The sequence below is a fragment of the Talpa occidentalis genome, unplaced genomic scaffold (genome assembly GCF_014898055.3).
Source record: "Talpa occidentalis isolate TD23 unplaced genomic scaffold, MPIMG_talOcc4v2.1 talOcc4.4, whole genome shotgun sequence".
NCBI classification, from domain to species: domain Eukaryota; kingdom Metazoa; phylum Chordata; class Mammalia; order Eulipotyphla; family Talpidae; genus Talpa; species Talpa occidentalis.
The window spans coordinates 105,890,132-105,904,439 of NW_023604295.1; the positions used below are offsets into that span (position 1 = coordinate 105,890,132).

Here is a 14,308-nt window from a genome sequence, read left to right on the forward strand (position 1 = left end):
TATTTGTGAACTAGTCAACTCCATTTTATGGGTAACTTTCAAGTCAAGGTTGGGTCAATAGTGAAGTGATTCTTAAACTGAGCTTCTTCCAGCTTGAGCATTCTTTATTTCCTTAACTCTACTGAGATAAAAACACTTGGTGTCTCATTCATTCTTCCATACATTCAACTACTCACAAGACAGTAGAGCTCCCCAACAGAGGTGTACGCTATGTATTTTATACAGACAGTTCAGACCTCAAAGAATACCTTTAAATGATTGCCAAAATATCAAAAAGCAAACATAATTTTGGCTGATTTACATTTTAAAAATATTTCTTTGTCATCAGTTAAGAAGGAAGGAGATTCCAAGACATAGCCATCATGTGACAAAATCTCTAAAAGTTCCAGTTGAAGTGATGTCACTTAAGTGTTTTTACCAGTAATGTTCAGCTCTTCCCAGCAGTAATTTTTAGAGGTGTCTTTTGCTTTTCTGTTCTTCTGGTGTGATAACAAGCAGATTGTTTCTTCTAACAGTGGCAGCCCGCTGTCACCTAGTGTCACTGGAACCTTCCTGAACACATAAGCAAAGTACTATGAGCCCATGCTCAGAATGGTTATAGTTTGTAAGCTTGGAACTCCTTGGTGTAATTAGCAGGTTGCTTTGAAGAATGGTACAGAGTGAGTGGGAGTACCCTTCAGAGCCAAAGTGGTCACAGACAATACAGGTATATTTTTTTTTCTCTAGCTCACTGAGCTAAATTAGTTCATTTTAATTTGTAATACCTGGTTTTGCAGTGCCTATAAAATGCATGACATTTACCCATGAATGTGGATTCAGAATTATTTTCTTGGTAGACTATGTAAAATACCTTTCTGTTGCTTTATTTCAGAGAATATCACTTTGTCTCTGATTGTTTTTTCTTTTTCCTTTTCGTGTGTCTCTCTGTGTGTGTGTTTAGTTAACCTGCGTGGTTGTTAGGATGGCGTTGTATATCTTTGCTTTGGAGAGAATTTTTGACCTATTAACATTCAGAGCATCTTCCTCTTTCAATAGGGCGTGTGGGTGGAGGATGGGAACATTACAACATTCTACTGGATTTTCAATTCACAGCTCTAATGGTCATGGAGGAGGATAATTGCATTTGCAGTGGCAGGAACATGACGGTGTCCTTGTGTTCTCCTATTTAGAAATTAAATTTCCTTCAATTATGTCCATTTTGGGTGTTGAGCTAATGCCAAGCAGTACTTTCTTATGCTGTGCATGTTTGCTAAGACCCAGTTCCAGTCTCTGTCTTGCTTCTTTCTGAATCCTAAATTACAGAGTGCATTTTCCTAAGTTACATTTCAGGCTCCCTTCACATTTGTAAGTCTTTTGAAGCACAAGTCTGCTTTTGAGACATACTTACATTGTTCTGGGCTATAATTTATCCCCGGCATCCTGTCACTGTGTGTGCCGAGTGAGTACACATATCACACACCAACCCACACATTCTTTGTCTTCCTGTTTAACTTTATTTTGGTCCTTGGCAATTTGTACTTCCTGTCCTTAAACCCTAACTGGAAGTTTCACTACTAATCTTAAAAATTCTTAGACCTTCTATACATCAATGACCTGTCATATTTTAGAAGCCAGTCCTTTCAGGAAAGAGTCTAGGCAAATTAAATGAAATTGCTGATTTAATTTTAATTCTTTCAGCCCTTACATGCATTTAGCTCCCACCTACCCTAAAATTTGTTAACAGATTTCTAAAGTTAACTTCCACCAGGAAAGTCTAAGTTACGAACTGCTAAAAAGTCAGTCTATAAGTATTTAAAATATATTCTTTAATATCTGCTCTGGTATTTAATACTTGAAGTTCCTGTGGTCTATTCAAGGTGAAATGCAGTTGCTACACCTTCAAACAGCCTTACAATCTACTTTGCTTCTATTTATTAAAAGTTTACATTTACTATAAGCTGCCTCTCTACCTGCACTTTAATAGTGCCACTAGTCAGTTGCCTAAGAGACTTGGTCTATAAATTAGTGAAAGTACATATCCTGTGATACTGAATCTCATACATTTCTTCATATCTCTTTGGGAGATAGACCTTCATTCATCTGTCCATGTTATCATTCAGGAATCAGTATCAGTAATCTATTGATAACCAGCTATCAGAAAAAAAACAGTCACACTCATTATGTTCATTTTCAGCATTATTTTTAAGAAAGCATTAACTCTAGAAAATAGATTTTTAAATGAGGAGCTCCATACCATTCTGTAATGAGTGATCAAAGCTAGAACCAGATACTGAAAATATGATGCAAAGTCATGCATTTCCTAGTCAAGCTGAGAATTAGAAGATCACTAGTTACTAGCATCTTCAAAACTACATAGCCCTGCCTTTTCTAGTATGCAGCCTTAGCCATTTTGGGCCAAAGGGATTTTGGGGGTATGGTAATCCCAGTTTCCTGCCATGCTGACTTATTTTGCCCTTTCCGGAACCACAGAGTTGCAAAGGAAAACTCTTGCTCATGATATTACATAAGCATTCCAGTGGGAAAGCCCATTATTTACCCTAATAGCTGGAACTCCAAAGAGGGATAACTGGTGTTTACCTAAAGGCAATTCCAGAGTGTTGTAAATTTCCAGAGTGCTGCTGTCCTCTTCCTCCCTCCTCTTCTTGGATGCATTGATCTACAAGGGGATAAAAAAAGGAAATTCTTCCCTTCAGTTGACTTTTTCCCCCCTTCTGCTTTTCAGTTCAGATACACTGACTCTAAAAGTATTAAGCTGTTCTATAGATTAAGGGATTTGGGGTTCTATTGTTCCATAGACTTTATAGTTGGCCTTTTGTTTTAGAGGGAGTTATATAAACTCCTTAAAAGCCATATGGAAGAGCTAATATTTGTTTAAAAGTAGCATATCCTGAATTCTCTTAGCTTTTGATGTCATGCAAATGGTTAGGTTCCCTTTGCTACCACTCACCATTGTTCTCCAGCTCTTGTTTGGCCCACTTTTCCCCTGACCTCTTCCTTGATCAAATGTGAGCAGACAGATTAAAACAAACAAACCAAAACCAACCACATTAAAAGGAAGCATCCTTTTGGTATTCTTTCTGGCTTAAATTATATAATTTACAGCAAGGGACTGTTGCCTGCTGATTTGTTTGTAAAGGTGAGAAAGTATGTTGAACCACCTGTCTTTAACAAGAAGAGATATTACTTTAGACCTGAACTCCTTTTGAACATTAATACAGTGTTATCTTAAGCTGTTTTTTTTCTCCCATAGCACTTCATAGTATCTTACACACGGAAGATATTCAATATATTACTTTTTTTTCTTTTGCTGAACTGGACTTGTTTGGCAAGAATTTAGGTGCTTAGGAGCCTCCTTGGTGGCTCAGGGGTTAAGTCTCAGCGATATCATGGTGTTGCCACTGTTGCCTGAGTTAGATCCCTGGGCCAGGGATCTAACCCACATAGCATGGCAGACCTCTCCTGTCTAGCCCACTGCTCCCCTCAGCAGTGTATTTCAGTAGGTCTGCCTGTTCTGCCCCCCCCCCCACTCTGTCTCTGGTGAATCCTCTTATCTCTGCACCCCTGACCTACACCCCCAGTTCTTGTTTGCATAAATCAAGTTTTAAAAATTATTTTAAAAAAAGATTTTAGGTGCTCAGTAAATGTGTTTGTTTTTATTTTTCCTTTAGATCTTTTGTTCCCTATTGATATTTCCTTGGTCAAGAGAGAGCACGATTTTTTGGACAGAGATGCCATTGAAGCTTTATGCAGGTAAATGAAATATTTTGAGTATTTTTCTTTTCTTATTTAAAATAACATTATTTATTTGAGATGGTTTTTGTTTACTTTTGTTCCAGCTAATTATGACGAGTCTTTGATTAGGGAATGCAAATAGTGATTTACTTCATTATGAACCATAACCCTTTAATTAAAATAAGCAAAGTCTTGTTATTTAGTATTAGCGTTAAAATGGCACTGTTCCAAGAGGTACTCAAATAGTACCATTTCGTATTTTCTATCATATGATTTGCTGAAACAGATAGCATTTAGATGGTTTGAAACATGGGAATGGGAGCTATTAAAAAACAGTGTTACATTCCCAATCAGGTAACACTACTACAGCTAAAGCTGCTGTTATGTTGAATTAAAAAATACTTAGAGGCGTAAGTGGAGTGAGGGGCTATGGCTTCTTAAGAGTGAAGGAGCACACTACTTGATTCCAGGAAACATCTCTGAACCTCTTCAGTGTTCCCAGTTACAAAATAGTAAACATAGGATGAAATAGGACTATAAAATAACTCAGCGTCACCAGGAGCATACAGCAGACATGCAGTAAATGAGCACTGAGCTGAAATGCGAATAAAATTGCCAGAGATCTCTGTTCATTGTACTGGTGAATCTTCAGGCTGAGGAGCAGCTGGTGGTAGAATGGAAGTAATAAAACATGTAGCCCACAATGAGGGGACACCAATAATCCTTTCAAACTCTTCCTAACATTTTATTCATTTTAAGTTATTTATCTTTGTAATTTTTCTCAAAACGTACAACCCATAAAAGGGGAATTTGGGTGGGTGGTGGATGTAGTCAGATAAAATTCACATATTGGTTTGATTTTAAAATTAAATAAATGTTCTTTTAATTTAGTATTTATTTTAACATGGAAAAACTTGGTAAGGTGAAATGGCACCAAGTATTTAGTTCCACTTTATAGGCAAAGAAAGCAGTGAGGGCGCAATGAAAGTACTATATTTTGCCTTCTGAAGTAATACAATGTTGTAATACAACAGCAAGCTTACATAGTGCTTGTAGGGAAATAGGTGGGCTGATAGTATGTGGAGTAGACTCATGGTTTAAAACTGAAAAAAGTACCATATTAACCACAGAAACACTGCTGCTTTTCAAATCCAATTAAATGAAGGCTTAGAAATGTTTGCAGTACGTTCACATTTTCTATAAGAAACCCAGTTCCAACTCCAGCACTGTAGTGCATAATATCATAGCTATGTCATCTGCAATAAGAAAAAAAATGTCACTGATGCTGTTTTGGAGAGAAGTCTTACAACATCTGGAATATAAGCTACTCCAGACATTTTTAAAATATTTTAATGCTTAGCTATGAGGCAGAAATTATTTCTTTCCTATTCATCATTGGTGATAACGCATATAAATGAGCTCACTGGTAAGATGTATCCTAGGAAATATTTACAAAATTGCGTCAGATGAACCGTTTCACACATTTTAAGCCACTTGGTGAGTGGACCCCCAGAACAGCAGCAACAGATTAAGAATTCCTGCACCAAAAAATATCACTGCAACATTGCAAGCCAAAGGTCATGATTAGAGTCTTGAATTTTTTTAAATTTTTTATTTTTTGGAATGCCAGTTTGAAAATCAGCTTCTGTGCTTTGGAGGGGAAGGACACCCTTTGTACATTGTGATTTCCAGTGGCCCTCAGCACCGTTGGAGAAGCTAACTCCCTCTGAAAGAAATAAATCGGTGCAACTGGTTGGATCTTTTGTGAAAAGAAAATCTTAAAACAACTGGACTGTATTTTTTTTTTTTTTAAGATTTATTTATTTATTTATACAAGCACTGGGTACAGTCAGAAGCGCGGGAGGGTGAGAGAATTCACCAGAGCCAGAGCGGAGAGCAGAACAGGCAGAGCAAGGAAACACACTGCTGAGGGGAGCAATGGGCGCGGCAGGAGAGGTCTGCGCACCATGTGGGACCCTCAGCAGCGGCCTGGGATCCAACGGGTGCTGCAGAGGCTGCGGGCAGCTTCGCAGCCCAGCACTCAACCGCTGCGCCACCAGGAGGGCCCTGGACTGTATTCTTGAGGGGGCTTCAGTTTCTCTGATGCACAGCCTAATAGCTGCTAAGTTAAGTGTAAGAAGGAAAGGCAGTGATGGATGGCACAGCACTTTAAAAACGGAAGCCCATTTGAGTATGTGGAGAAAGTCTTCAGGTTGAATTTCTTTCTAAAAAAGAAAGTCATAAGAATTCACAGAACGTCATCACATGCCTATAATGGAAAACCCCAAGGGCTCTTGTCCACACGTTCACAAAACGATTCTCCTTTTGAGAGACCCAAACAAATGTTCAGAAGAAAAGATAGGAGCCTTGCATAGTACATTTCAAGCCACCAGCCTTTGTAATGCACTACAGTTCTGAGCTGTCAGCAGAGTAGTTGGGCAATACTTGTTTTCCTGACTGTGTGATATTCGTCTCATTTGCTAGACTAACCTGTTCCATATGCCTCTTTGGCTCTTAGAAATCTAGAGTCAGCAAATCATGAGGCTACAGTGTTATTCAAAATTTGCCTTGTGATTTGTGAAGTTTTTTCCAGACTGACAGTCTTTTTTTAGACTTCCCCTTTTGCCATGTGGAAATATTTTGAGCAGTTGATTTTAAATATATGTGGTAATATAGTTACAGAAACTCAGTTGGAAAGTTTTACTTTAATAAAGTATTATTAAATACTTAATTCAGTATTTTTACTTTAAATACATTAAAATTTATTTGAATAAAATAATTCTTAGATGATTTCTCTTTCCTGCCACCTTCTTCCCCCCAACACATACACACACCCCTGGGTGTTACTAAGTGCTCCCATATACACTCTTATTTTCCATTTAAAGATTTATTATAAATTTTTGTATACCTGTAACATTTGCAGATTCTACACAGCTCCTTTTGTCAAAAACTGGTGGGAGCTGGTCTGTTAATATATTCACTTGGAGTATCAGACTTGTAAACTTATGGATATTTTTCTTTGTTTAAAAATGATCCCAAAAATATCTTCAGTTCAGAGCTTGGTGGTCACCAAAAGTCGCAATTATGAACCTGCTAGGTTTTTTGGAATTGGATTGTTAACCAACATTCTTACACTCACACTTGTTAAGGGATTTATGTATTTGTTTCCTTGGAGAGATTGGCTTTGGTCCCAGTCTTGCTAGCTTTGCTATATAATCCACCCCCAGTGATAAGGCCAAGACTATGAGTTACATTCACTGTTAATACTGGAGAGTAATTCCCTTGTCTTAAAGCATATACAGATAATAATGTAAACTGTGATCCACTGTTATGAGATGATTTTTGTCTATCACTTCTGAAAATTATTCCATGTTGCTAAATCTCTTTGGAGTTACAACTGACTCTTCCTTTAAACACTCTGAATAATTACGTAAATAAGGTAATCATGGTATAATAATAGATATCCACACTATCATCTCCAGTGTGCCCATGGTTGTAAAACCGCTCTTAAAATGATTAAACTATGTAAAACTGCCTCTGTATAGTAAATTTAACTTTGTTACTATTTCTGTTCTGTTAAAAGGTAGGCAAGTAATTTTTTAAAGCAATTGCACTTATTCCAAGAAAATCTCTTTAAGGATTGGAACAATTTTGTCAATATTTAACTTGGAAAATTGTTCCTTTTTCTTTTCTCTCTCTTGTGCTTTTCCCATTTTCCTTTTATATAGGAGGCGGCCCAGGTCCTTGCCTGCTAAGCCTTTATCTGGGTGCTTGCAGCTCCCTGCAGCAAAGCTCTTGACCCTTGATACCCTCTCCTTGTGCTCCTCCCCCTTCAGAGAGGGTACAAGTTGCCCAGCAGATAAGACTGACACATTCCTGTGGGGCTGAGTCCCTTGGGGGCTCTGGGGGATGGGGGTGATTGTGGCTTCAGGACAGAAGGTGTATAACATCCATCTGAGGAATCTCACTTAGGATATGAGCTGCTCCTATATATTTCCAACATTATCTTAATACATTTATTAAAGTAAAAAATGCAGAAGATGCTGTTTTTGAGTGCCAGACCTGCCATGTTTTAGTCTTGTAACCATGGATAAGCTGTGTGACTTCTCCCATTTCTTCATCTGTTAAATGGAAATAAATAGTAACATCTATTACATAGGACTGTTGTTGGACTAAGAGGAAATAATACATATGAGGTACCTGCATAGCACCCTGAAGGAGTCCCCCGTTGTACTCTTAATGATTATTTCATGTCAGAACTGTTTCTCTCAGGTAAATTCCTACCTGTGGGTAGTCTTTGGAGGTCCTAGGGGGAACTTTCTTGAGTTTAAGCCCCAGAATAACTTTTGGGCTTCAAAATTAAAATGCCACTAACTTGGTGCTATTAATATAAAAAGGTAATAACATTGACCTTCATAAAGCTGGCCTCCTGGGTCCTTTTTGTTTGACTCCAATCTAAAGTGAGTCCCTCCTCCACCCCCACAGGCCTCCATGCCTAGTAAACCTGATTTAAAAACACCACTCAACCATTAAAGTCCAAATGAAGTCAAGTGGATATTTGATTACGGGTTTGATGAATGGAACTCAGGCCTAAGACTAACTGTAACCATTCCAGATACTTTAAATCTTGAAAATGTTTGAGAACTAAAACACTGTGGGTCTAAGTCATCTAAGGAGTGGATGTCCCTTCCTAAGGGACATTTTAAGGTCTTATTTTAAGGTCTATGGACCCTTTTTGTTTTTTTTTTGTTTGTTTGTTTTTTTTTTTTTTTTGGTTATTTGTTTCTCTTCCCTTCAAAATTTTCCTGAACATAGGCACTCTGAATTATCTTTGTTTATACTATAAGCAGGCTACCACATACTCTGAAATCAAAGGCAGTCTTATCAGCAAGCAAAATACTTTCTATCCTAGTGCATCTAAGTTGTTAGACAAGTTGCAAGGACAGGATGCAAAGGTAAAGCCGTGAAGAGGTCCCTGGCCAGTTTGAATTGGTGTGAATGATATGCTCCTATCCTGTGAAAATGGAAGAATTGCATTGTGAGCAAGAGTGGAAATAAATAAGTTAAAGGTTCATTTGAAGAAGACAACAATGATGATCATCTGGAAGATGTTAGAAAAAATTGGGGCCTGAAGGGCTGTCATTCACACTGTCACATACCATTTATTCCTGCATATTTAAAGGGTTTCTTCACTCCCCTCCCCCCCCAGCTATTCCATTATTTCCCAGTGAGGGTTGTGTTTGTGTTTTATTTTGTTTTTAAGGCATTTTATATTCAACAAAACTCAATTATTTCCCCAATTTTAAATTAACTTTACTGTTTGGCAGGGGTCAGAAATATTCACAATTAACACATGACTGCTGTTCCAAAGAAGAATCTGAACCAGTGGCTTATTTGTTGAACTCTATAAGATTTTTATCCTTGAAGCTGCAGTAAATAAGTGTTTAAGATAATTATTTGCACTGTGGTTGTAACTATACCAAACATTAAGGCATCCTAGACAGGAAGTTGTAAAAATAATTAGGGATTAAAGAGGGCTCAGACTTCTTTTCTGTACAAGGCTAAGATGTTTTTGGCAAATAACTAAAAATTGGGCTTTTCTTTAATGTAAACTTTGATTTGAGATAGAATATGCTGTTTACTCCATGTGGTTCCCTTGTTGTCCTTTGTGTGAAATAGCACTGGCTTTCATTTATAGGCACTTTGTGGACCTACCTAATGGCTCAACATAGGAGCTTTAGGAGGCATAAATTTCCTCATTGAGTGTTGTTTGTTTCATGAAGAATAACATGTACTGGACATGAAGAATAACAAATACCTTTGCAGTGTGCCACCTTATAATATAGTAAATTATAAAAAAAAAAATTTAGATTTAAAAAATCTTAAATATAAAGATATTCTTAAATTACTTTTTAAAGGTTGAAAGAAACTCATGACATGTGTCAACTGAAAAAAATACAAATTTGTCCACCCATCAGTGGTTTCCTACTTTGTTAATGTTACTTCTTTGCTCTATACAGGCGTCTAAATACTTTAAACAAATGTGCGGTGATGAAACTGGAGATTAGTCCACACCGGAAGAGAGTAAGTATATAAAATGTATAAATAATGTGAGGGAAAGGGGCAGGCCAAAAACTGGATTGTGGGTTTTGATTCTCAAGCTCTTCCTTCCAGAAACTTCTACATTTTGAACGTTAGAATCCAGACAAGTTTACCAAAGACTGTAGCCTTGTATAGTTGCAACCAATACTTTCAGCCAGACAACAGATTCTTTTTCCTACTGTGGACAAATCATCTATCATTTTGCTTCATTAATTCTCTCTTTCATTTTAAAGAGAGATGAGGCTTCAGGAAAGCAGTGGATTTTGTATTCACCTTTCTCTATAGAAATTAAAGACATCTTTGGGATGTCTCTGTCTTCCCATAAATAAAAGTTTCAAAGCTGTAGAGTTGGAAGGGAAGGCTGGCCTGTGGGATATTGAAGAATAATAAGAGATTTGGAGGGAGGAAAGGAGTTGGGGGAGGTGGAGAACAGGAAATCCCACACATTCTACTCCAATGGCAGCACATAGCTGGATAAGATGGTATTTTCTTCTGCTGATAAAATGTGAGGCCTCTTAGGAGGTCTTCGGAGAAGAGGTGGGTGTAGCACTGGGAGTAAGTTCCATAAATTAGAGTAAACAGGAATAAGTTTGGTCAAAGAACATATTTCTGACTGTTCAGAGTACCAGTTTTAATTACCCTACAGTTCTTGACCTACAGGTTGCCTCCTTGGGGGAGTTCAACCTTTTAAACAAGTGAACTGGAACCTCAGTACCCACTGAGCTGCAGAGAGCAGTCTACATGTCAGCATTAATGCCTCTTTTCATTGTCCAGTGAAACTTAGGTCATGGGATATTTTCCACACCAGTGGGAAAGACATGCATCTGACTGAATTGTGCCTTTTGATATCCTGCCTAAAAGGCTACAACATCCTGAGTCGTGCACATAAATCAGACATAATCAGCAAAGATGTTAGTGGTGTTTGGGAATGTTATGTGCTGTCAGGACTGGGTTTGTGCAAAGCCTTGCTAAATTGCCCTGGGCACGTCTTGATTTGAAATTTCACAGGACACTTGTAGCATTAGCTCTAGATCCAGTGTCTGATGGGATAAGGGATGGAAAAGAGCAGGTGAGACACCAAAAGTATCAGAACAAAGAGATGGATAGCTTACCTTGCTTGGTGTCTCCCTCCATTCATCTGTTCAGTGAATTTGTTAACTCTGGGGTGACTGGAGATTTCAGTCACTACTCTTAGTATTTGAAAACTACCTTCCTATGTATAAAAAGAGAATATAAACACATACTATCAACAGACAGCAAAATTGAAGGCAGACCAGAGGGAGCCCTACCCTTGCTGACTCCAGTTCAAAATATTTTGCATGCCTGGAATTTTCACAGATCTCAGAGAGGTTTCCATTGTGAGCAATTCAAGGACAGTTATAGGTCCCAGAAACTTCCATAAAATGCCCCTTATTTAGCTAGCAACACTCGATCAAGGCTTTTTTCTATTAAACTCTTTAAAGCTATCTGCTACTTTAAAAAATAATAAACTAAAGATTAAAGGAGGAATCAACACTGCTGGGGTGTTAAAGAGCAGTCCTCTAGGCAGAGGCCCTCTGCACAAGGCCTGCTCCTGCTGTCTGCTGATGCCAGTGTTTGAATGGTCCATTCTGTCCTTGCAGAGTGAAGATTCAGATGAGGATGAACCTTGTGCAATAAGTGACAAGTGGACTTTCCAGAGGGACAGCAAGAGGTGGTCCCGGCTTGAGGAGTTTGATGTCTTTTTTCCAAAACAGGACCCAGTCCCGGGGTCCCCAGTGGATCCCCACCTGCAGAATGCCCCGAGCCATGAAAGCATGCTGACCGACCTCAGCGAGCGCCAGGAGGTGGCTTCAGTCCGCAGCCTCAGCAGCACCAGCAGCCTCCCCACCCATGTACCCCACAGTGGGGATGGCGCGACACCCCGCACTAACTCCGTCATTAGCGTCTGCTCCTCCAGCAACTTTGTAAGCAATGACGACTCCTTCTGCAGCCTACCCTCTCCCAAGGAACTGTCCAGCTTCAGCTTCAGCTTGAAAGGCCATGAGAAGAGTGCCAAGTCCAAGACGCGCAGTCTGCTGAAACGCATGGAGAGTTTAAAGCTAAGGAGCTCTCACCATAGCAAGCACAAGGCACCCTCCAAGCTGGGGCTGATCATCAGTGGGCCCGTTCTGCAGGAGGGGGTGGACGAGGAAAAGCTAAAGCAGTTGAACTGCGTGGAGATCTCCGCCCTCAACGGCAACCACATTAATGTCCCCATGGTACGAAAGAGGAGCGTTTCCAACTCCACACAGACCAGCAGCAGCAGCAGCCAGTCAGAAACCAGCAGTGCCGTCAGCACACCCAGTCCCGTCACCAGGACCCGGAGCCTCAGTGCCTGCAACAAGCGGGTGGGCATGTACTTAGAGGGCTTTGACCCGTTCAACCAGTCAACCTTCAACAACGTCGTGGAGCAGAACTTTAAGAACCGAGAGAGCTACCCAGAGGACACTGTGTTCTACATCCCAGAAGATCACAAGCCTGGGACCTTCCCCAAGGCCCTCTCCAATGGCAGTTTCTCTCCCTCAGGGAATAACAGCTCTGTGAATTGGAGGACTGGAAGCTTCCATGGTCCTGGCCACATCAGCCTGAGGAGGGAAAACAGTGACAGCCCCAAGGAACTAAAGAGACGCAATTCCTCTAGCTCCATGACCAGCCGCCTGAGCATCTACGACAACGTGCCAGGCTCCCTCCTCTACTCCAGTTCAGGTGACTTGGCCGACCTGGAGAACGAGGACATCTTCCCCGAGCTGGATGACATCCTCTACCACGTGAAGGGGATGCAACGGATCGTCAACCAATGGTCGGAGAAGTTTTCAGATGAGGGAGATTCTGACTCTGCTCTGGACTCAGTTTCCCCATGCCCCTCCTCTCCCAAACAGATCCACCTGGATGTGGACAATGACCGGGCCACGCCCAGTGACCTGGACAGCACAGGCAACTCACTGAATGAACCAGAAGAGCCCTCAGACATTCCAGAAAGGCGGGATTCTGGTGTTGGCGCCTCCCTGACAAGGTCCAATAGGTAAGAGCTTTGTGTCTCTCTGCAGGATCAGAAAGCTGTTGCTCGTATAGGGGCCTTGGGGTTAAGTGTGGCATTCAGTGCCGCAATAGACCAGGGAGAAAAGTGACAGGCCAGAAAGTCCTAACATCAAAAAAAAAAAAAAAAAAATGGATTTAAGTTTGGAAAGGTGAAGTAAGTTCGGTGGGTGGGTGGTGTGGATGGTTGGACATCACCTGAACTGTACATTTAAAAGTGGTTAAGATGATAAATTTTAGGTTCTGTATTTTCTATCATGGGGTGGCAGGGGTGGAGAATGGAATGTTGATTTCTCTCATTTCCTAAGATGAGAGGCCAATGAGCAACCCTCTGCTAATTTTGTAGCTACCTGTTAAAGCCTTTATCTCACTCACTTTCCCCTGCTCTTTTCTCGTAGGCACAGACTGAGGTGGCACAGTTTCCAGAGCTCTCATCGGCCGAGCTTGAATTCTGTATCACTGCAGATTAACTGCCAGTCTGTGGCCCAGATGAACCTACTGCAGAAATATTCACTCCTCAAGTTAACTGCGCTGCTGGAGAAATACACACCTTCTAATAAACATGGTTTTAGCTGGTAAGGGTTTAAATTATAACTGAAAATGGTTGCTCGAGGCTGTCCCCCACTGAGTATATGACAGTTCTATCCTTTATTAATGTCTTCAATCTATCATCCTAATGCCAGTGGCGTCTGCATGCTTGGGATCACTTTTTTTTTTTTTCCATTATTATTTATTTATTTATTTATTTATTTATTTATTTATTTATACAAGCACTGGGTACAGTCAGAAGCACGGGAGGGTGAGAGAATTCACCAGAGCCAGAGCGGGGAGCAGAGCAGGCAGATGGACCGAAGTACACTGCTGAGGGGAGCAGTGGGCGGCAGGAAAGGTCTGCGCACCATGTGGGACCCTGGCCCGGAGGCTGGGGATCGAACCAGCGCTTCAGAGGCTACAGGCAGCTTCACAATCCAGCACTCAACCGCTGCGCCACCAGGGGAGGCCCTTGGGACCACATTTGATTTGATACTGCTTCAGCCTCTGTAACTTCAGGGAATGACCAGCAGGTTCAGTTGAGTGTTCTGCTCTCTGAGGGACACATCACAAGTTGGTGGGTGCAAATGCATTCCTCTTCCATCCCATTGTAGAGATACCTCTTTCCTGGTGGGAGGAGTAGCCCACCACAGGTAAATGCAAACACAGTATCAGATTGTATTTATAGAAAGCAGGAAAAAATAAACAAAAAACAATTAGATCAGAAGACGTTATGGGGCTGACTTTGAAATGCTTGATTGATGGTACCTGGTTTTGCAACCCTGCTCACATGTTTTTGGAAATCATTTTGGATGTGAGTGTTTGCAGTGTCACTCAAAAATCTACCCATGCTAGAAAGTTTAGGTTATATTTTTTCCAACAAAAA

At 40.4% G+C, this 14,308-nt stretch overlaps 1 protein-coding gene across 6 annotated transcripts in view; it reads left to right on the forward strand.

Annotated features, from left to right (window-relative positions):
• The window catches only part of DLC1 (DLC1 Rho GTPase activating protein), a 365,361-nt gene that overhangs the window by 338,167 nt on the left and 12,886 nt on the right, over positions 1-14,308 (forward strand). For all 6 annotated transcript variants that reach the window (XM_054700826.1, XM_054700827.1, XM_054700825.1 and 3 more), the window contains 4 exons: positions 3,669-3,750; positions 9,753-9,816; positions 11,457-12,877; positions 13,290-13,466. In XM_054700826.1, coding sequence (XP_054556801.1) covers positions 3,669-3,750; positions 9,753-9,816; positions 11,457-12,877; positions 13,290-13,466 — 1,744 coding nt within the window. The remainder of the gene's footprint in view (positions 1-3,668; positions 3,751-9,752; positions 9,817-11,456; positions 12,878-13,289; positions 13,467-14,308) is intronic.